At 43.9% G+C, this 24469-nt stretch overlaps 1 protein-coding gene across 18 annotated transcripts in view; it reads right to left on the reverse strand.

Moving 5' to 3' along the window:
* Nucleotides 1-24469, reverse strand: part of Trpm3 (transient receptor potential cation channel subfamily M member 3) — an 866780-nt gene that overhangs the window by 35584 nt on the left and 806727 nt on the right. For 10 of the 18 annotated variants that reach the window (XM_040746389.1, XM_021225349.2, XM_013114264.3 and 7 more), the window contains one exon: nucleotides 22991-23201. In XM_040746389.1, coding sequence (XP_040602323.1) covers nucleotides 22991-23201 — 211 coding nt within the window. The remainder of the gene's footprint in view (nucleotides 1-22990; nucleotides 23202-24469) is intronic. The other 8 variants (XM_005063757.4, XM_005063754.4, XM_005063750.4 and 5 more) reach the window with 1 other exon arrangement.

Here is a 24469-nt window from a genome sequence, read left to right on the forward strand (position 1 = left end):
ATAATACTATGTCTTAGGCTCCTCATAGGTATCAAGTGGATTAGCATCCCTAAGTGTGTGGGGGCAGTGCTTGCTTGGTATATAGAGAGTGCTATTGTGACTGGTGAGATGGCTCAGTGGGTAAAGGGACTTGCTGCTGCACCTGATGATCTGAGCTCCAGTCTTGGCATCCACATGGTAGATGCAGAGAATCAACTCATGAAAGTTTCTCTCAACTTCCACATGTGCACCATGACATGTGCATTCATGCACATATGGGTGTGCACACACATATATACACACACCCTTTTATCATATGTCGTGTGTTTGTTACTGGGAATTGATCTAGGGCCTCCTGTATACTAGACAAGCATTTCATCACTGAGTGTGTGTGTATGTATGTATATATGTATATATATGTATATTTTTATTCTTAACTCTGGAAAGTGATATTGTTATTACTGTCAGTAATAGCATTTGCTGTTGTTACTTTTGTTACCCTTAGATATAATTATTGCTCAACTCATATTTTTTAAATCAAGAATTACCTCTGTAGGAGCAACAAGTGCTCTTAACTATTAATCCATCTCTCCAGCCCCATGGATATGTTTTTTTGAGCCAGGATCTCATCTAGTTGAGATTGGTTTCAAACTCACTTTGTAGCTAAGGATGACTTTGAACTCCTGATGTCCTACATCCATCTCCTGAGTGCTATGATTGAAGGTTTGTAGCACTGTTCCTGGCTTCATGATAATGACATTTACTTATTTATTTATTGGACACAGGCTAGGCAAGCATTCCACCCCTGAGATGCATCCTTAGCCCTTCGCCAGTGATGCTATCATTAGTAACATTGCATAGCAGACTCTTCCCATGCTATGTTAACCAAGAACCTACCTGGAGATTATAAGTAACTAGATCCCTAAAACAGCATCATTCTGGACACTGAACAAACTTGAACTCGTTTAGTTGTGCTTAACCTCTTTAGACTTGATATTTCTTTTTCATAATTAGTTTCTAAGGTCTCCTTTCCTCTGCTATGGTGTAGTTTATCTGTATCCATAACCATGGGAAAATCAATATAATGAACAAAAGGAACAAAGGAGCAAACATCAGAACTTCTAAATGCTTGGGCATAAATATTCTAGAAGCTACTGTGAGGCAGTTGTGTTTGATTATAGAGAGGATCTCCAGGAATGGACCAGACACAAATGTAGATGGATGTAAGCTCCAAATACAGTGAGTGCCTTGTCATGAGAAAGTTGATTTTCTATGATGGCAAAGCACCCTAGAGAAAGTTCCACAGCAAACAAAATGCCACCTCCTTTGATTTTCATGACTGGAAAAATACATGACTTATTAAGAACATGCAAAATATTGCTTTAATGTATTTAAATGTAAGGTGGAATTAGGTACAGATAATTATAACCAGGTTTTTCATCCACATGATTATTTTCTGGGGTACTAAAAATCTGTACAGAGAACAAGGCTTGATTATTAGATCTTACCCCTCTAAGAACTGGCAAGGAAAAAACACACCAAGATCTCTAAGACAAAATTTCAAAAATACAGAGGTGATGTTGCCTCAGTCAATGTCACCAAGAGCAAAGTTGAATAGTCACTTCATTTTACTGGGGTGTACTAGGCTAGGTTCATATGGCCTGCTCTTTAAGATAATGCTGAACTAGAAGTCAAGTTTGCCTGTTATTAATCTAAAGGATGGTTGGATCATCAAAAGTACTGGGAACCTTGGTATCAGTGTTAATAGTGGAGGAGGTCAAATCATGCAAATAATAACACGCACGCACACGCGCGTGCGCTCTCTCTCTCTCTCTCACACACACACACACACACACATGCTTGCGCATACACAGGTACTCAAGCCACCATCACTATCACCCTCCTCAATGTTCACATCAATTCCATTCTTACACACGACCATTCCTAGGTTTTATAGAGTCGTGAGTTCAAGCCTTAATGGCACCTAAAATGTCCATGCAATCTAGCCCTTATCTGCCTGTCATTTTACTTGGTGTCATTTACTCCTTACCACCATGATCCCACCTTGTTGGTATGTTATGAAGTTCCCAGCAGGACCCACTCTCTTTCCTGCCCCAGGACCTTTACACAAATAACTTTACCTCCCTAGGTTCTTCTGACAGACTTCTGTGCATTTTGCATAGCTTGGCTTAGAAAAAGCCACTTCCTCAGAGAATTTTTCCCTGAGGAAAAGCATTCCATCTTTCTTAACCACAGACTTATAGGGCTCAAACTTGTGTATTTTTTTCATCTTACATATATGGATGTTTTGCTGGCATGATTATCTGTGCACCACGTGTGTGTGCTTGATGCTCACAGTGACCAGAAGAGGGTGTCAAATCCCCTTTAACAGTTACAGACAGGTGTGAACCACCATGTGGGTGCTGGGAATCGAACCCAGGAGTTCTGGAAGAGCAGCTAGTGTTCTTAACCACTGAGCCATCTCTCCAGCCCAAGATTATGTTTTTATGTACATGTTTCTAGGTTTATTATTTGATACTTCCAATGGGCTGTGAGTCAGTGAGAGGAGGCAGCAGCAACAGCTTAATCAGCTTCATGCATTACCAGCACACAGCCCATAACTGCTGGACCCAAGAAGGGATGAGTAATTGGGTCAGCTGCCCAGAATGACCTTCAGTCTGGCTGGAAAGCAGACACATGGCAGAAACAATCAGGATATCTTTTGTGATGAGAGCATCGTAACACATTGGTTCTAACTTGTCTTCCAGAGAGAAGCATGCTATGTGGACCAGTTTGTTTTGGCTTACTTGTGTTCAACTAAAGACACATGGAGTGGGAGCACCTCACTGTTTGGATGAGTTGAGGCTCTCCCATCTGTCCAGAGCTGGCATCTCTGCTGGAATATAACTGGGAGAAAAGCAGCTTTGTGAAGTTTGGCTACCCAGGACTCAACCCTACAAGTACCCCCTTCATCCTTTCAGGGTTATCACCAGTGTCTCATCTCTGCATAGCTCGGCTTTATGTCTCTTATTTTGTTCTTTTCTCAAACTTTTGCCCTTGGCTATCACTTTCATTAATCTGGCATGCCTGCACACTACTAGCACTGTTACTATTGCTTTTCTGTAAATGCAACACACTATATTGACATCAATATAAATTTTGATTTAACAAAAAAATGGTAATGTGCATGGACTCCTCGGTTTATAAGTTCATCATACTCACTCTGCAAGGCATGCTCTCATACTTAGAAGCATTGCTGTGAAGCAGACCCAAGGCAGACCCAAACATAGTTTCAATAACATGAAATAACCAGGTCACATCTGGTTCTGTTATGGACTGTCCCTGTCACACTAGAGCAAACTGTTTATAGCTCAGTTCTCCACCCACCCTGTGCCCACCACAAATATGAACTGCTTAGAACTAGAGTTAGGGATAGGGGAAGCAGGGTTAGTGCTAGGATTAGGGTAAGGCTTTCCTAAGTGTGTTGCATACAGTATAGTATTGCCTGCATCTCAGGACACACTTTTTAGTTGCCTGTTCCTAACAGCACTTATCTGTCCCCTCCCCCCACCAGGGGTTGTTTCCTTTGCAAATACTGCAGTCTTGATGACAGTACCAGACCATTTTAATGGTGGATGCTATTTTACATCCTCATAAAGGCAGCTGAGACTCTGCTAGGAAGACACAATATGTTTTTCCATGCTAATGTGTCTAACTCATCCATGATGAGGGCGATGAGGGCTTCTGAATGCATCTAAAGGGTCGCTATTCTAGAACTATAGCCACCTTCCAGTAGGTCAAATGATGACCCTTCATTGGACTTCATGAATGTGGAAGTCACTGGCTTCTGGGAGATTTTTCATCCTCTTTGACAGCTGACATTATGACGCTGCACTTTCAGAAAGGCTAAAGGCTTTTTTGATTCTTCCATCTCCAGTGTTGAGCAGGATACTCAGTAAGTAATTACTAAGCAAACAAATGTGTGATTAGGACTCAGGACTCAGGGCAGTGAAAGAGATCTGGACTCAGATAGAAGCAGCCTACTGCTGTCATGTAGAAATTAAGACTCGGGGGCATTGGGCCTGGGTTCCAGTTCACCCTGTGCTGTAAGCCAGGGCAAGTTCTTTGCTCTTCCTTTACATTCATTAGCAGACTTGGACTAGTTGTAGTGTGTCATTAGCCTGTCCTGGTGCCAGCTACTGCATTAGGGACTCCACGAGTGCTAATTGACTTTCCCTTTCCTTAGCCACACAGAAGAAGCCCATGGAGCCTGTGACCCTGCCTTTGTCACACACTTAATAGAGAACATGGGAATTTTGATACTCAGTACAATCTGCTTAAGTAGAACTCCTGTCCACTTGGCAGAAGGCAGTGATATTTTTGATATTTGATAGGCTTTGTAATCTTAAATCTACAGAAAAGAATCCAGTCTTTTCGTGCTTTCTCTGCTTGGAAGGGGCGTCCCCTGCCCTGTATATTCAATCACTTACTGCATAATAGAACCGCATGCATCATATATCGTTCTTTCTGTAGGTGAACGTTATGTCCCTCAGGTGGCACAAGTGACTTTGAAGTAGTTGTCAGCAACTAGCCTTTCTATGCAGTACTGTAACCATTCAGTTCATGGTGGCATTTTACTTCTGAAGTCCTTGTTCAGAATATTAAAAAGGGCACCCGGCAGTCTCACTTGTTTGCTTCAAGAACTGTGTTTTTGTGAAGCTGAGCCTCACAGTCTACCCCGGCAAGTCACTGGCCCCTGTTTAAGAACGGCTTTGAATTTGGTTTGCTGACATTGATTAGCAACTCTAACTACTGAGTCCCATCAAGGTGGTATGATTCTCCTTCATGTTGCATCCCAAGTGAAACACTACGTTGCTAGAAGTGGGTAATTCCGTTAGAACTTCTGAGGTCATTTTACCACCTTATCTACCAGAACATCATGGTGATTTCCCACCACCTGTGAAAACTGATGAAGTTCTCCCATAAATCTGGAAGAGAAACATTGAGGTTGACTTCATCAGGCTCAATCAAATACTTGTGGATTCTGGCTGATGGGTTAGGGTTTCCAGGTTCTTCTCATTCTTATATAGCAATGGTATCTGGGTTAATTTTATCCAAATGGTTTCTGGAGATCAGGAGACAAGGTCTACTGTAGTTTATCAAGAGCAGTTCCGCCTTTGACTATCTAGACACCATCTCTGTGTGATATCCTAACTCAGATGAGCAGAGAGAGATGTTCCAAAATGCTGCAAGGAGCATGGCAATAGAGACCGAGAGCTTTCTAGGCCAAGCTTCAGTTTCTTAGTATTTGGGGACTTTTTAAAAAATTTTTCATTTAGGGTTTTCCAGATGATGAGGCAATTGCATTGTGATCTTTTCCTTTAAGAAGCAATGATTGGCCTACTGCCAGAGAGTCTGGGAAACAGGGAAGACCATAAGAGAGATATGCATAGTACCCCTGAGAAGGGAATGGGACAGGATCTTCTGAGCAGATTGGGAGCATGGGGGGAGGGGAGAGGGAGCTGGGAGAAAGACAGGGGGAGAAGAGGAAAGGAGAGGAGGACATAGGGGAGCAGGAAGGTTGAGTGGGGGGGGATGGGGAATAGAGGAGAGCAGGATGAGAAATACCATAATAGAGGGAGTCATTCATTATAGGTTTGAGGAGAGATCTGGCACTAGTGAGATTTCCAGAGATCTACAAGGATGACATCAACTGGCAATCTAAGCAATAGTGGAGAGGCTACCTTAAATGTCCTTCCCCGATAGTGAGATTGATGAATACCTTATATGCTAGCCTAGAGCCTTCATCCAATGGCTGATGGAAGCAGAGGCAGACACCCACAGCTAAACACTGAACTGAACTCCTGGAGCCCAGTTGCAGAGAGGGAGGAGTGATGAGCAAAGAGGCCAAGACCAGATTGATGAGACCCACAGAAATAGTTGATCTGAACAAGGGGGAGAATGATGGCTGAGAGACCAGCATGGGACTGATACAGCCCCCTAAATGTGGGTGTCAGTGAGGAGGCCTCGGCAATCTATGGGGCCTCAGGTAGTAGATCAGTATTTATCTCTGACATACAAATGGACTTTGGGAGCTCATTCCACATGGAGGGATGCTCTCTCAGTTTGGACACATGAGGGAGGGCCTAGGCCTGTCACGGATGATATGACAGACTTTGGAGATCCCCCATGGAGGGCTTCACCCTCCCTGGGGATTGGAGTGGGGATTGGGTGGGGGTTTGGGGAATGAGGGAGGAGAGGAGGGAGAGGGACCTGGAATTGATATGTGAAGCAAGTTTGTTTCTAATTTAAATTACAAAAAAGAAGCAATGATTGGGACTTGATTATTGGTTGTTATTATGCCATATTTTCTCAACCCCAGTGCTGGTTAACATAGAGGATGGAGTGATTCTGTATGGGACACTGGAGAATGATGATCAGCATCCCTGGCCTCTACTTCTAGATCAAGCACCAAACTCTGACTTACGACAACCCAAAATATTTCTAGAGTGTAAACTGGTGCAGATACTATGGAAATCAGAGGTTCCTCAAAAATTGAGAAGTAAAACTCTCATTAGATTAATATACTACTCCAGTGCATATACTCAAAGGTTGCTACATTCTATTTCCATGATACTTGCTCATCCATGTTCATAACTGCTCTATTCACAATGGTTAAAAAGGCATAAGCTTAGATATCAATCATCTGATGGATAGGTAATGAAAATGTAGTACATACACAATGGAATTTTATTCTGCTATAAAGAAAAATGAAATAATGAAATTTGCAGGTAAATGGGTAAAACTAGAAAATAATCATACCAGATGAAGTAACCCCATCTCAGAAAGAAAAATGCCACATAGTTTCTCTCAACTCAATTTGAAGTTGGATCCCAACTTCAAATCTCAGATTTGTGATTAATTTGGAGTACCTGTAGAAGTAAAAGCACCAGAAAATGGCCATTGGGGCACCTGATACCTTAATGGAGGGGAGATACATAGCATAGGCAATATGAAAACAGAGAGGGGGAAATGTGGGAGTGGAGAGTTTAAGCAGGATGGATGTAGGGGTATGTAGTGAGGGAGAGTTAGCTAAATCTAAGGGTTTATGAAAAAGATGTTTGGAGATTTATTATCTTGAAGCCAGTTAAAATCAGAAGTTTAAAATAAGAGGGCTAGAAGGGAGACATTCTGCATGCCTGAGAAATTCTGTTCCTAGAAGCTGTGGGTCACTAAACAAAATCCCTAGTGGCATGTGTGAGATGCCTCCTTCCGGGTTGTTGGTCAGGAGGTGACAGAGGCCCTGAAAACAACCAGCTCTGATCTGGTTGCTGAGGCTCCATTGCTGAAGAAAGTACACACTTTGCTGCAAGGTATAGAGAAGCCAAGCTTGAACTGAGCTGGAGGCTTCTGCCCTGCTGACTAGTATTAATAATAGTGCTAAAGGCTTCTGGTAAAGAAAAAGCATCAATGGGCTTACCCAGCTGTGAGCCCTACTGTCTACAAATACCAACCACCACTGCAAACTGTGTCCACTGGTGCTGTAGTGGCACAACTGTTGGGGGGCCAACCAACACTGCTTATTGGATTTTAGGTCCATTCCACAAGAAAGAATTCATACTTAGTATGGTGAGCCTAGCCTTTAATGACCGAGCCATCTCTGCAGTCTGAGTACTGTAAACCCTGTTAAAAACCCATGGCTAGGGAGATATTAGGCCCCAGAGGTGAACTTAATGCTGTTTAGTTAAATCATCATAGCACCACATTGCCTTTTAAATATTTATGTTTATACCCATAGACAAACGCAACTCCAGAGCCAAATGGCTGCTCAAGGTCCTGAGAACAAGTGACAGTTGTGTGTTCAACCCTAAACAGGACATTTATACCACCACCTTTAAGGGTCAGGGAGCAGCATGGAAGAGAGAGGCAGAGAAAAAATGAGAATTGGAAGATAGGGAGAGAACTTATAAAACACAGTCATGCAACCAGTGCAATCATGACCTCATGGCAGCCGAGGCTGTCTGTAACGGGCCTACACGAGGCTGGGCCTATTAACAGTCTATCATGAATGTGGCTGGAGCTTATAGGGTCATACACCTTGATACTGAACTACTGACTACTACTGATGAACGTTGTCTTTAGTTGTATAATCACCAAAGAGCCTACCAGTCTTTAGTGGATAGTTCCAAACTCACAGCCACACAGACAATCCTGTTTAAATCCTGTTGGTGGATAGCAACAACAAAGCCATTAATTTGCAAAGGGGACTTGTCAGGAAGAACAGAGGAAAATAATAGAAGTGGGGGAGAGATAGGGGTTATAATCGGATTTCACTCTATAAATGTATGGAATTGTTAAAGAACAAACTCAGTGAAGCTTAAAAAATAAAATAAAAACAAAATTTCTAAGCCAGATATCTCCTTGCTGGTGAGAGTGAGTGGTCACATTATCCCTGGTTGAGGATCAGTGAAATAGACTTGCATTTTGGGAGGCTATTATCATTGTCACCATTATCACGGTCATCATTATCATTTATTTGGCAGGGTTAGGGACTGAACTCACAGCCTTGAACATACTAGAGAGTCTCCTATCACTCCAGATCCTGGGAGATTTTTCTGTGGCCACAAGAAAGCCTCTTTGGGCGTATTTCAGCTTCTTGTGGCAGTCCTGAGATGTTTTTGATCTCTGAGTTTCCTGTATAATTTGTCTGAAGTATCTGTAGGTTGATATAGGACAAAGAATAAAAAAATAAAAAATAAAAGCAAAAGGTGGGGGGTAGGGGGGGAGAGGGGGACAAGGGAGGGCAAGGATGGGGGGGATGCATACATCACTCTTCATCCTCCCCTCTCCCTGTATACTTGTAGGGCCAAAAGAGAGAGGGTGGAATGTGGAAGACACAGGTTGAACTGACGACGCTGGTCTGTGGAGGAACTTGGAGCTAGGACTTTGGAGTGTCAAGTAATCCCGATACTTAAAAAACCGATACTGCAGGCAGCACAAAGAAGATTTTTGGAGGAAGGGAGATATCTGCCAAGGTGCTTGGGAAAACTGCCATGTAGGCACAGCCCTTGTACCACACCCATGCCTCTGCCCTGCTCCCTGCCCTGCAATCACACAGTTGCCTCATGCTGCCCTCTGGCTGCTCAAAGCCTACTTCATCCAGGCTGAGCCATCTGCTGCAACATTTCCTGTCTCACTTCCAGCCCTCCTTCCCCGAGTGCTGATTCCAGCTATTTGTAGAGCTAAGATTAAACACGCAAATACTTTATACTAAGGAGAGATGAGTCTGCAGGTTTGACCTGGCCAGGGGATTCTGGATCTTCGAAGGGAAGCTTGCTATTCCTCAGTCGGAGGAGTTTTAGAACAAAGAGCATCTGCCTGCCTTCTCAGGCTTCCCTGAAGTGAGCATGGGTAGTGTGTTTTCTAGCCATGCTCTCTGCATTCCTCTCTCGCTTGGCTTTTGTAAGTTAGAGATCTCACTTAGAAAGAGGCTCCACATAAGATGAACTGTGAAAAGACCCACATTTCTTAACTTGGCATATAAAGTGTTTCTTAGAAATCTGTCTTGCTAACCCCATCTCCATTCATTCCCTCACGTGCTAGTAGAAAAGATGGACACAACCTTTGACCCCAGCTCCTCCCCTAAAAACACAGATAGTGCAGCAAGTGGTCACATAAGGAACCAGACAAAAACAACACGTTAAACCAGGGTAGGTCCAGCCTGGGAATGCCTTGTATGTGGAACTAACCTGGGGATTAATTTAGTTCCTGGCTGGCAGAGTTGGGAGACCTCCTGTCTTTGCTCTTCCCAGCCCATCTGCTAGTACCTGGCATGCTTTGTCATCTGTCTCTGACTTTGGACATGACAGTCCTCTCTTTAGAATGGTTTATCTGTCTGAAAAACTCCTAGTAGCAATCCAGCTTAACTCTTATCTCCAGGCAAATGTCTCAGACTGCCCATTGCTCTGCCTCTCTGCTTTGCTGTGGCTCCCTGAGCTACTGCTAAACTGTGTTCCTCTTTCTTTTGAGTGAAGTCCTTACAAGTCACCTCTATGGATCTAAATCACCCCAACTTGTAATGTTCTGCTTCTATGCCAATCCTTCCCCATTAAATGTTCTTCAAAGGCAAAGAAATAAGGTCCTTTTTAAACTCCAGCTTCTGGCACAGAGCCTGACACTCGGAAGTGTTTGGTATCACTGAATGGACGCATTCAGACTGAGGATAGCAGGCGGTCCCATGTATTCTTTCCTGTATTAGACGGTGAGATTTAATGTCCACATAGAAGGATCCATAGGGCATAAATGTCCAGTGTCACTACCGCCCAGATCAAGAAATAGTTTTCTACCAGAATTGAGGATGCCACCAAGACAAAGACTCAAAATTCTGTATTTGTCTGAAAACTACTGGTGTCTTCTAAACAGAACTCATCTTAAACTAGGGGCCAGATATTCTGGAGACCAAAGACTTGCCCCAAAGTCAAGCAAGTTTCAGTTAAACATCTCTTGGTGGCAGATGTGGTCTAAAATCTAGCTGCAGGAAGCTATTTGCTCTAGGGGATATTGTCTTACCAAATCCCTGGCACCTTCCTTCTTTACACTCTGCCTTCAGGCTTTTGTGGACTCTGTCACATTCTAGGACAATTAATGTAGGTGCTTGCTGGAATGGTCTGCTAATTGTTAACCTGCCTGCAAATCAGTCTATTTGTTGGCTCTTAATATGGATCCATTAAAAATCAAAATGGGTGTCCTTGGCTCTGCTTTTGGCGGAGATCAACCATCTGCCTTACTGGGTTTGGTTAGAACACTGTGCATTTGGAAAGGCTGTGGTTACAGGATGTACAGCAATTACCTCCACCACAGCACAGCTCAGGGCACAGGGGGACACTGCGGGGGCCCATTCTGTCCTGCTGCTAGGCTCATACAGCCCTCTCTTCTTTTCTCAGTGCTCTCACAATGAAGGGCCTGCCTCCCTCCCTCCCTCCCTCCCTGCTTCCCTCCCTCCCTCCCTTCCTCCCTGCCTCCCTCTCCTTCCTCTCCCCTTCCTTCCCTCTCCCCCTCTCTCCCTCCCTCCTTCCCTCCCTCCCTCCTTCCCTCTCCCCCTCTCTCCCTCCCTCCTTCCCTCCCTCCCTCCCTCTCTCCCTCTCCTCTCTCTCCCCCTCTCTCCCTCTTCTCTCTCCCCCTCTCTCCCTCCCTCCCTGCCTCCTTCCCTCTCTCCCTCTCCCTCTCCCTCTCCTTCCTCTCCCCTTCCTTCCCTCTCCCTCTCCATCCCTCCCTCCCTCTTCCTCTCCCTCTCCTTCCTCTCCCCCTCCCTCCCTCTCCCCCTCTCTCCCTCCCTCTCCCCTCTCTCTCTCCCTCCCTCCCTCCCTCTCTCTTTCTCCTCTTTATGAATGTCCAGCAACTAATCTCCCTGTATATTTTATAATGATGGCTTTGTCCCCAATATATTTCTTGAACATGGCTGTAATTTTCTAAAGAACACACTCAGCTAACTTTTAGGTTGCTATCAACTCTTGGATTCCCTCTCAGGATATATTTCTCCCCTTAACTCTTCACGGCATACATGCATGTGTTGAGTGCATGATCATGCCTTTCAATTTAACCCCAGTGTGCAGTTCCTTTATAACCACTCAGTTCCTTTCCATTGTCATGAATGACATCCCGGGCACCCTGATTTCTCTAGCTCCATGTGTCTGTTCACAGAAATCTGCTTGTTTGTTTGATTATTTAAAGCCATAGACAACACTGCTTTGCTCTGAGTCTTGCTTCAGGATGTTTAATCTGAACGGGAGACTTTCTGAGTTGCTACTTTGTGCCAGACACAGCTTGAGGCTCTGAAGCTACAACAGGGAACAGATAGATGTGGTTTCGCGCCCATGGAGTTGGCATACTAAAGGAAGCTTTTTGTTCTAGGGCTGCGCTGCCCGACATGGTACCCACTCACGATATACAGCTGCTTGAGTTCAAATCCCAATTAATTAAAATGAGATAACATAGGAATTTTAGTCCTTCATTCACACTGGCCACATTTCAAGTACTCAGAAGCATGGGAGACCAGCAGCTGTGGCACCAGATAGCATAGTTCTACCACAGACCATTCACGGCACAGGAGTGTTCTAGAAGAATTTTCTAGAGCCATTGTCATCCCTTGACTCTATAAAACTGTTGTAGCCATAGAGAGAAATAATTTGGAATGATATAGCTACACATCATAGTTCTTCTATTGTAATTTCCATTAGAAGCATACTTTATGCACAGTATTCAGGAACCTGTACACTTACTTTTAATTACAAGACAGCTAAATTAATGCGGTAGGATAAGAGTTGTCTCACTGTCTCTGAAGTTCTGCATTAACTAGAAATGGAAGTAAAATACTGGAAAAAACCAAACATATAATTCCCTAAATCAGAGAGAATAAGCATGTTCTTAGCACTTATTCTGTACTGGGTATTTGCAATTTGGGGATGACTTAAAGTAACCAGGAGGATGTGCCTAAGTTATTTCATGTAAGGGACCAGAACATCTGTCGACTTTGGTAGCCACAAGATGAGGTGCAGTCCTGAAGCCAATCCCTTGTGGGTAGTGGGGATGACAAGCCTATCACTTTCCCAACCTGTCCTTTGAACATGTGTTGGCTTTGCTCTCACTATTTCATGGAGAGGAGAGTTATCATCCAGAACCCAGAGAGAGCCTGTGTATCTTTCTGGCTATTCTTTTACAAATTCCCAGGGACATGAGAATGCATGTAGAAGGGAACACAGAAAGGTAGATTTGGGGAGTGTATTCAAATGTCCCGGCTAAAGCAGGGCTACAGAAGAGGGAGAAATGGGAGTCTGCACACACATTTGAGTGTGGACGAGAGTGAATGCCAGCCTAACTGTGCTTTGTGGGGCCAGGCTGTATGATGCTGGGAGTTCTGTTACAAGTAGCAGGGTTTCTGGGACAGAAAGTTTCCAGAAACTAGGACTGTGGAGAAACATTCTAAATTTGCAGGACTTGAAGAGTCACACTGACATTAAGCAGGGAGCTATATGGACTGGCAAGTTAGCCCTGCCTCCTGCCCCACCCATCCTAACGCATATTCCACAGCCTCAGGCAGTAATCCCCTCCCAGTTTTAAGAGGATAACTTCAACATAGAAATAAGTGGAATTAGAAGGTAAATACTGGCTTCCTGGCAGCACCTGTATTTATCTGGAAGCAAGATCCACCCAGAAGTAGCATGGTTTCCTTCTACACACATGAACTCAGGTAACAACTGATGTCCCCTTCTCTGCTGGGGCATTTATCTGAAGCATTAGAATGACATACTCCTAGTGAGTAAGCACATCTAATGCCTTCAGAGAAAACTTGGGTAGTGAGGAAACTGATTCCATTCTGGAGTTCAAATGATGCCTGCAGGAAGGAAGCCAATATACTTACATGGCTTGTTGGCTTAGTCAGGAGTCTAATCAATCTGTGTGACTGATTTGGCCTGCCTTCTGTTCTTATAAATAAAGTTTTATTGACACACAGTCATACACACTAGTTTACTTATATCTAGGATCACTTTGGTGGTACAATGCCAACACTGCAAACTGTGACAGAGACCACATTGCCCTGAAACAACATCTAGTCATTTCTGGAAAATTTTTGCTCACACATGCCTGGCCTGGTTTACAAATTCCTTGAAGACAGGACTATATCTGAATATTTCCTCACAGTTCTTATGGGTGCAAAGCAAGAATTTAAGAAGGTAGAATAAAAGATCCCAAGACTTGAGTGACTCTTTCAGCTTCTTGAAGAGACTCCTGGAAACATCATGCCTTCCATTATGGCTACTGATCTTAACTATTAGAGAGGGTACAGTCATGTTTCTATCAGACATGATGCTATGCTTTCTCTTTTCCCTGCTGGGATTTCAGGTCTGTGCCACTATGCACAGCTCTATAATGCTGGGACTTGTGTATGATTTGACCTTCCAAAGTACTGGAGGTTTGGTAATGAAGTATGGTGGTGTTGAGATAGGGAAAACTTTAAGAGCTGGGGCCCACTTGCAGGTAATTAGGTTCTGGAGACATAAGGGATTAATGTCAGTCATGCAGAATGGGTTCACTCTCTCAAGAGTGGAGTTTTATAAAACAGGGCAAGCCTGGCTCTCCACTAGTCTCTTGTTTCTTGTGTTGCGATGTGATTTCTTTCTCACACGTTCCCACCATTTGACAACATCCATCATGAAGCCCTTACCAGAGCCCAGAAGATGCCAGTGTCGAGCTGCTATGTTTGTGAAGCTGCAGAGCTGAGCAAACAAGCCTTCTCTCCCTCTCTCTTCCCTTTTTTTTTAATGTCTCTTTCAGAGGGATTTTTATCAAATGTGTGAGTCTCCAGTTTTAACCTTCAAGTGCTGGGATAATAGGTGTGCATTAGCATGCCTAGATAAATCTCTTTTATTGTGAAGTCCCTAGCCTTGGGGATTTTGTTATATCAGTACAAAGCTAAGAAGTGGGTAATGGGAGAGATGATTGTCACATTGTAAATGTGGGCGGTTGGATCAGCCATCTGCTGTGCATATAATCCAGGATGCTCATGGTTTCCTACCTTGCTGGAAAGGAGTCTCCAGTGTGAATGATGTTGGGTTTTAACTGAGGAGACTTGGAGTCTGAGGGCCTATCTCAGGCTGGTTTCTTCCAGAAGCATCGTTGAGGAAAGCATTGAAACGAGTGTGATTTATTTACGAAAGAGAATATGCACAGTGAGAGCAGAACCAGGGCGTGGGGATAAAAGTGCCATCCCCAAGGTGAAGCCTAAGCCCACACTTGATACTACTGGGATCTCCAGGCTATGGGTTGTACCTGACATTCAGGAAGGTACTCTGCAGCTTAAAGGTAGAAGTTTGGGGGTTTCAACAAGAGCCAAATTAGCTACGCTTTTATATTCCCTGCATCTAAAAGGTAGAAACAAGGTGCAGGATTCCCTTGGACACCCAAATTCTCAGGTCACCCTAGGTTCTTTGGGTAATGAAGAGACTGCAAGAACCTTGTGGCAGTTATCTGAATGTGGCAGGCGAGACCAGTATTAGAGACCACAAAAACAGCATGGGATGAATGCAAAACCTGGAAAAGGGAATGAGAGGGAATCTGAGCGGTGAACCAATGGTATCCATCACATTGACAACTGGATGCCTATGTTTATTAATGTGCAATGAGGTTACACATCATGTCCGTTGTATGTGTGCATGTGTGCATGTGTGCGTGTGTGCATGTATGCTTGTGTGTGTTTTGAGACAGGCTCTCACTGTGTAGCCTAGGCTGGCCTCAAACTCTAAGTACCCCCTGAGTGCAGGGATTACAAGTTTGCACCACCATGCCTGACTTATCCTGGCCATTTCTGTGATGTGCACATTCCATTTTATCGAAGAACATCTTCTATTTCCTCACCTTATTGTTTTTCCTACAAAAATACAATGATTTATCTGGGAATATAAAAATGTAGACTTTTTGTTGCTGTCAGGGGATTCTGCTGTATTCACAATACCTAGGAAATGGAAACAACCTACATGGCCTTCAACTGTTGAACATATAATGAAAATGGGATCCAGTTACACAATGGAACTTCATTCAGTTATACAGAAAAACGAAATCGTGAAATTTGCAGGTAAACAGATGGAGTTGAAAAATATTATTCGGAATGAGGTAGCCCAGACCTTGAAATGCTACATGTTCTCTCTTATTTGCTTCTAGCTCTGAATCTTTAGATGTGATAGGAAACCTGGAATAATTGCATAAGTCAGGAAAATAAAAGGGACCATGGAGGGCTCTGGAGAGAGGAGGAGCTCTAGAGAGGGAGGAGGATAGCAGGACACAGGTGCTATGAAGGGGGCAATGGGAAAAACAGGCCGGGGTCTAACTGGGGAGTGAGGAGGGAAGACAATGTAGACACAGAGGGAAGGAGAAGGGAAAATGAAAAAAGAATCAAAAGCCTGCCAGAATAGACAATTTTTGGGGAGTCACATCTCTAGGGGGGCATAAATCTTACATGTTCTCTGTAGAAGGGCATTCCCTTTGTTTGCGCTTAGTCTAGTCCTTTCATACCTCAGAGGATGCTTGGCCAAGCACACTTAGATTTGGGGTCCCAGGTTATGGTATGCCTAGAGATTCACCTGGGAAACCCAGAGACTCTTGGGCATCTTCTCTTCTATCTCTCCAGTGTGAAGAGTTCAAATCCTGCTTGGTCCTCAAACTGTTGCTTTTCTCCACTCCCAGTTATGGGCTGCCTTTCACCGGTTTAGCCCACTTATGCTTTCTTTGAGGATGGAAGCTAACACTGAATTTGATGTCCCAGGCAAAAAGTCAACAGTTTGGAGTTAGATACAGACAGCCTTTGTATCCCTTTTGTTTTCTATGTGATTATAGATTATAGCATGTTTATTTAACATCAGTTGGGGTTGTTCTATCTCCGTGCAGGTGTCTCTACTATTCTGTGTGCCTGTAGCCCATTATTGCTAGGCAGAGTAAGGACAACTGGTGTTCTTTCACAACCGCTAATTTTATCTCAAATCATCCTTAGTAAACTTGCTTGCTTCTGTTCTATTGACACACACATAACCTCTTTTTGCAGGTCTTTACTGCCGTTTTGGTTTCCATCATTGCTGCTGATTTGGGAGTCTTTTCTTACCCCAATGGACTCCTACTTTTTAAGATAATGTTTTGTACTTGTTGAAGAGGACAAGATAAAATAGAACTTTAAGGAAGTGTACTGACTTGTCTCTATGGAGAGGGACAAATACTTCTTATATTGCTTCTCCCTACCAATAAATTAGTGATTAGTTCCCATAGCTAGATGAGAACTCAAGATTTCTTCTCATTACAAATTGTTGGGGTTTAGTATAGAGGATTAGGAGAAAGTCATGAGAATTTAAGATGCTTTGCACCCCTGGAAGCTCGCTTTCTGAGGGGCTACCTAGGACTCACTTGGAGGGATCATTTTAGAGTGAACAATATAGGGACTTTGGGGGTCATGCTAACTAGGGTGGATCAAAAGTGCTCTGTTAATGGTACTAGAGTAACCAGCCTTTGAAGAAAGGTCTCTTGCAATGGCTGGAGAATTACTCATCTAAGGAGAAGCTGGAACCCTAGCACAGAAATGAAAATTCTTGGCAAAAGGTCACAATGGATCTTTAAATGTCTGCCTAGTCAACCCTTTTATCTTGGCATCCTTTGCCATTTTTGGGATTCTGTTCTTCATATCCTAGTTCAGTTTCTTTTCTCTCTCTACTTGTGTTATCTATGTGTGCTCATGCATCGTGGTGTTCACAGGAAAAGACATTGCTCCTAAAATCTGCATTTCCAGTTCATCTCTCTTTAATGGATTAATTAATATTTACATGTATGTGCCTGCTTGTCTCTATGTGTGGAACATGCATGCAGGTATCTATGGAGGCCAGGAGAAGGTATCAGATCTCCTGGAACTGGAGCTACAGGAGTTTGTGCGCTGCCTGATGTAGGTGCCAGGGCCTGAATTTGGGACCCCTGCAAGAACAGCAAATGCTAATCATGGAGTCATCTTCTTAGTCCCCCCTTTAAAATTTAATTTGGTTTATAGTTCAGCTCATCCTATTGAGCTTTATGGCTTCCCTGGACTATGGGATTTATGAACTCAATCCAACCCTAATGGGACACTAACCCTGGGTATATTAGTCTTCCCAAGTTTCTCAATGATTTTTATACCTTAGTCTAAGTCAGAGATCTCAGGGTAAGCTCCAATTCCCCCATTTGGAACCCCTCCCCACTTCTTCTGCACCATCGGGCTTTGGCCCAGGTCTTTCTCATGCACCTTCCTCCAGTCTCACGCTGCCTATCTTTTCCATCACCACTGCTTTAGGGATGTTCTTCCATCTCTCGCTTCCCTCCCTCCCCGTGATCTCCCTCTCCTTTTCCCTCTCCTTCTCCTTCCAGACCCATCTGTCCTGCTTCCTGTCTCCTACCTCTCACTCTACAGTGAGCCATGCTAAATCATTTTTTGTGCCTGGAGCTTGCCACTCTGGGTCTCAGTTTGGAATGCTATTCTTTCTTCACACCCCCTGCTCCCATCTGCTTAGCACACATCTGCTCATATTTCAGGGCTCTGCTCCGCCTTCTTCTCTGCAAGGCCTCATCCATTACACCCGTGCTCCTACTCCATGTGGAACTGGCTGACTTCCTCTCCGAGCTTCGCCTCAATACATAGGCTGTCAATGGCAGCTTGCCCCTTCTGAACTGTAAGCTCCTAGAAGGCAATGTCTCTTTCATGTTTATCTCCAGGCTTTGCTTTTCAGCTCGTAGACAGAAAATAAAATACCCTTTGAATGAAGAATGGGCTCGAAGTAGAGGCCAACCTGTGAGTAAATTACAGTGCACGTCATGATAGTGGAATACATACAGGTCCCAGCAGTGGCCCTAATGCAGAGACAGCTCTGTTCTCTGGAGCTCTCACAAGGCCAAGTTTGTATTAGTAGACAAGTCATGTGGACGTTCTTTAAAGTGTGAGCTGACTTTTTCGGAGACAGCCCTGTACCGGCCAGCTTCCTCACGAAGCCTAATGAAACCTAATAAAACAATTCCCCTTTCCCGCAAAGTGGGCACCGGCCCAAGCTTTTCTTTCGCAGAGTCCATTTCCTGGTTGGCAAGGCCTCCCCTGCTCTAGCGGTTAGGCCTCAGTGTGCTCTGAAGCCATCAGAGGTCAGTGTGAAGCACTGAACAGAGGCTGAGCTCTGAGAACTGGAGGGGATGACCGAGATGCACGCTGCTCGCCATCCTCCCTGCTCCGCGAGCTTCGGGCTCCACCGTCGCAAGTATGTTCCAGACGCCCAAGCTGTCCTACTTCCACACCCAAGTAGACACTAATTGAAAAGAAATTCAGGACAGCACTTGAGCTTTCCACACATACACTAGACCCTTAGACCCTTGTTTGAATCAAAGCCACAAAGACAGCCGGGATGCCAAAGAGCAAGGGTTATTTAAACAGCAAAATGTTGTATTCGGTCAATCAATCAAAACAACAATAACAAAAAACCCCTCCTTCTTCAGATTACCTATTAATTTCAGACAAAAAAGCCCCAGGCAGTAAGAAAAAAAATGACCCATCCACTAAGAAGATTGGATATTTAATTCAGAGTGGAAACGGCTAGGTAATATTAAGCTGTCATGGTAGAAAGCGAGTCCTGGACATTCTGCTTTCACAGTACTATCTAAACTTGTAAAAATACCCAGAGAGGCAGAAAGGAGGCCTAAATTTAGACGCGTATTTAATGCATTCAAGAGCATGATTCATCTCTCTCCTGCCTCAGTACAGCCTGGGGAATGTGAAGATACAGCAGGATGCCCTCCCTGTGAGTAAGAAGCAGCCCCATCCAGCGGGAGCCTAGAGCACATGGAGTCACCCTGTCTCCTCTGCTAAGCAAGGTGAACTTTCAAGCACCCCACCCACCAACCAGATCTCCGGGCTCAGGAAAAGCCATTCAGGTTTAATTTTGCTCCAGCCTTGGTGTGGATACTGCTGGGAATTTATTCTGTTGTTCTTCTGCTCTTTAAATGCGTTTTCCAGGCAAGCACCCGTGGGGGTGGCTAACCCTCAGAGGCAATGCAGTATGGGTCACCTCAACGAGACCTCCCAGAAGAATGTTGAAGTTGGTATTGGTGTATTTGATGTATGGAATGAATTAATTGTTTTGTGGCACTGGGTATTGAACCCAGAGCATCCTATGGGCAAGACAAATGCCCTGACATTGAGCTACAGTCAATTACTGATTATCTGAACAATAACGACAACAACAACCAAGTAAAATAAAACCAAATACCAACCGACCGACGAACTAGTCAGCAACAGCAAGTTCAGTTTACATGAAGCAGAGCAGCATGAGGCCCAGCCTCCAGGGTGAAAATGCCTGTGGTCCCCTCTTCATTTTCATTATCTTCTAATCACATTCTTGCACTCCTCTGCTTCCCAGCCAGAAACCAAACTCTGTCCTCTCAGATAATTTAGACTAAGGCTGGTCTATCATTCATGTTAGTTCATTATGGCTTACAAGGCAAATGTACTTGTTATGTGATTTTTAAAAATGGGTTTCCATTTTTCTCTCTTAAGTTTTTAAGCACATTTGGAAAGTAACCTTACAGGTCTCAGCCTATAATCTTTGGATTTTCAGGTAATCTCTGTCTAAAATAACAGGGACACAGATAAAATACATATCAAAAAAAGCTACAGTTAGGGAACACTGTCTCCCAGAAGTGAGGGCATTATAGCTGTCCTCCATTCTGAGGTGTGACACTGGTGCGAGGAACACTTTCTGGGGGCCCCGTTGCATATTCACACCAAACGGTCCCCGTTAAGAAAGAGATAATTTCCCCCAACATGAAATGGGTCCAGCAACGGAGAAGTCAAAACAACCAGAGTTAGCTATGGAGTCAGCACGTGCATCACGTTAGGATGAGTCATCTGGGGTGTGTGGTGAGAGCACTGGGGAAGGGCCACACGGGGCACATCCACAGCAAGGGTTTGGTAGACCATGGGAGAGCAGCGGGTCCGGCTGGGTATGAGATCCGATCAGCCTGAACACATGCTTTACACACCAACCTCGACATGGCACAGAGAGAGGGCCACACACTGCAGGGCAGCATCAATGATTTGTACCTTTCTCAAACAGTTTGGTACTAGTTCTCCTGGGCGGTTCTGAAGATGCAGGTGGGGGCAGGCATCCAGTCTCCATGGGGCCCACCTGGTGCCATAGTATAGGCATTTGAGTCATTAATAGGACAGTGACGTCCAGTGACCTTGGCCGACTGTTATTTGAGATTTGAGGACAGTCATCTAAATCCATTTGAGAAAGGACAGATACTCTTTAGCACTCTAGACAGAAAACTGGCTGATTTAGCTTAGAACAGAGTCCGCCATCGCAGCCAACTTCAGAAGATCACAGAGGGAGAGGGGCAGGGTCTCAAGAAGGTTGGATCCATCTAAGGCTAGGTCAGTTATATTTTAGGATTGGGGGTGGTCAAGATTTATCCTCACACACATAGAGCGCCACAGATCCAATTCACAGAGCAGGGAAATTTGTCTATTTTCATACTCCAGTCACACAAAACAGCTTTATTCTGTCTTTGGGGGTGGTGGGGAGATTTCAAGTTCTAAACTATAATCAGCCCTTCTTTTAAAACAGCAATACTAAGTCCTCGTATTCAGCAGATGGTGTATTTGTTGCACTAGGGCTTGGTTCATAGTACAACATCAATAAATGGCCACTTGTAGAGGGACACACAGAATCCCATTTGTAAAACACCTCCATACCTCCCCCTTTCTCTCTCTCCCTTTCCCCCTCCCTCTTTCTCCCACACCAAGTTGTTCAAATGCACATGTGGGCTTCATCTCATTCTGGGAGAAAAAGGGACAACCTGGAAAGGCAAAATAATGTGACAGAGTGGAAAAGCAATTTCTGGGGGGGGGGTGGGGGCGGGAGGTGGGGGTGGACTAGCATGCTTAGTCTCTGAGGAGATGCATCATAACAGACTTTTACATCTTGTTTTGCCTGTAGGGACCATTTGAAAGGATGCTCTCAACAGGAAATTCCTGTCCCTGGGAAACTGCCTTCTGAAGGCCGGGCATTGTCAGCCAAAGATATTACAACTGGAGGATGGAGCTAAATTCTTCCTCTGTAAGTTGGCTAAGTCTTATGGAACAAATATTTGTTCCAATTAGGTGTTCCAAAAAATCTTGCTTGCCTCAGAGCTTCAGATAACGTGTTTTGAGAAGGGAAGCGTATTTGTTCAAAATCTATCATGGAGGGGAAAAATGACGTGTTGCTGTGTTCTGTTGCCAGGATACACACACTCTTCACAAACCTGAGGACATCCAAGCTCAGATGTGTTTTGTCCTTGTGTTCCCAGGCCCCATCCTACCTAGGATGAGGAGGGAGAGTGGGGTGCTGACTAGACTCTACTCCCACTCTTATTAAGCTATGTGGTTATGTGACCCTAATCCACATACACAGTCCAGGGCTCAGATGGTTGGTCTGTCAGCAAAAAAGAAAAAAAAAAAAAGAAAAAGAAAAAAAATTCTGAAAAATGTTAATTCAACAGTGTTGGAGGGCTGTTATTTTCAGAGCTAAAGTCCTCAGGGAAAATGAGAAAGAGCTGCTCCTGGGATTCAACTCCACAGTGAAACATGCTTCTTCCCTGACTCTTCCTTCCCCAAGTCATTTCCTGATGCCTGCTGTGCCCTGACATTTGGTCCAAATAAAATCCTGGAACAGACTTCAGGACTATCCTCCAACTCTGCACAAAAGGACTTGTTTGTTGTAGAGACTCAGTATCTAGCGGGCTAACGGTACTGGGGGCTTCTGGCTCTTAGTCCACACTAAATCACTTTATGATATAGATACCCTCCACCCTGGCATTTACAGCAAACAACTCGGTCTATGACCTACGGGCATTTTCCATACTTCTTGGTAATGAATTCTGGCTTCATCTGTGCCTCAATAGCACTGAACAATGAGAAAGGCTGTTGGGGAATAGTTTCTAGCATGAGGAAAATACCATACAGATGTTTGCCCTTAATCTTGAATTCTAATGATGAAATTGAGAATTGTTTACTTGTTCTAAAGTCAAGTCCAAGGAATTTATTTTCTAAAGCCTAGCAAGCAGAGGACTAGGGTAGGAGTGGGTAGTTTTGACATAATACATTCCCAGCAATGAAATATGAAAAACCTGGCCTTAAGCGTTTGAGTTGCACACAAACTTATAACATTTAAAATGGTTCATTTGTGTGTGTGTGTGTGTGTGTGTGTGAGAGAGAGAGCTTTGGTCTACTAGATGTCCATTTGCATTATAGGAAGGACATACCTGAAGAAACAGTTGATGGATACTTTGCTAAAATAGTATATTCACTTGCAGTGACTGTTTGTTTCCACCAAGATAGCAAACTAGGAATCGGTCCTCTATCTTGAGCCATTTATTGAGGACAAACAAATGGACTTGGAAAAGACGTGACTCAATCAAAGTTAAATACCTGACTTTGGTGTATGAGAATCATAAACTTGCTTACGGTCTATCTGGTCTGCAAACACTTCCCCATAAATCATCCAGTATGGCATGTAGAAGATATTCTTGGCCAGTTTCCAAGATGGCTCCTCATTGGGAAAGAGGATGGCTTGCCTGGCGACCCCAAAGCTCATCAGTACCACCAGCATAATGATGACAAAGTACATCATATCTATCATCTAGAAGGGCAGAGAAGGAGAAATAAAAGAAAAGCCACGTGATTAAGGGTGCCTGTGAATGCTGACATTGAAGGAATCCCCAACTAAGAGGACAAATGGACTACCGAAGCCAATGTCTACATGCTAAATACTGATGACTGTTGCTAAAAAAACCTTTTTTAAAACACGTGCATACGTGATAGAGCCCCTTATTTTTTATGTATATCTATGGAATATATTTAAGTTAGGCACAGGAGTGCTATTCCTCAGAATTTGGGTTCTCCACATAGTTCCAACATCATTTTTTTAAAAATTGTTATTAGAGAAGGCAAGTCGCTTGTTTTGGTTTCTTTCTTCTTAGGAAAATTAGAGTTGGGATAGTTGGACTATTTTAAGAACAAGTGCAGAACAGTATATTCTTAAGTTCTAAGAGGCTAACATGACTTAGAAAGTTCAAGAAAATAGGGACTTACAAATAGACCTGGGGCAGGGCAAAGGGGAGCCCATCACATTACTCAATTCTTTGCCAGTCTCACACAGAATCATCCAATTTCTATATTTCTCCTGTAGGGTAGCTTATTATGGAGGGCATTTTCACAGGTCTTAAAACCATGTGGCTTCATGAACCAGACCGGTGCCTGTTGTTGACATGATGGATTTCCTCCTTTGTGAGTTTCTGATCTCCTGATGGAAGCCCACCACCTTTCCTTTCCCAGCTTTACTTTTCCATTCCCTCATTTGTTACAATGCCCTGTGACTAGACATCTGTTTTTCACCCACTTAATTGCTTTCTTTCAACACTGAAAACTGATAAGGGTATAAGGTAAGTGGTGATTCTGACAGCTTCTTTCTTTAAGAGACAGTTCTAACACATCTGCCTAGAAAGATGGGTGTGCTGTCCAAGCTAGGCTCGTTGTGGGACCTCACCCCATGTCAGCCATGGTGAGGCAGCATGTGATACAAGATATGATCACCAGAATCCTCAGAATTTTTTTTGAGATAGGGTCACTGTGTGAGCCCAAAGTATCTTGGAACCCACTATGTAGGTGAGGATGGCCTGGAGCTTTGTGATTTTCCTGCTTCAGTCTCCAGTGTGCTGACATTACAACCCACTCTACCATTTCTTTAAAGTAGACAGAGAAGTTCCCTTTCATTCATTGGAACCATGTAGCATGCTGGAGGCTGAGTTTCCCCACCAGTGAATGAGCAGATTATATAAGAGAAAGAGCTCGTTCTAACAGTGATTGAACCCCTGTCTCAGTAGTCTTTATGGCCAGTTCCACCTTGTC

This window comes from Mesocricetus auratus, unplaced genomic scaffold (genome assembly GCF_017639785.1).
Source record: "Mesocricetus auratus isolate SY011 unplaced genomic scaffold, BCM_Maur_2.0 Super-Scaffold_4256, whole genome shotgun sequence".
NCBI classification, from domain to species: Eukaryota; Metazoa; Chordata; class Mammalia; order Rodentia; family Cricetidae; genus Mesocricetus; species Mesocricetus auratus.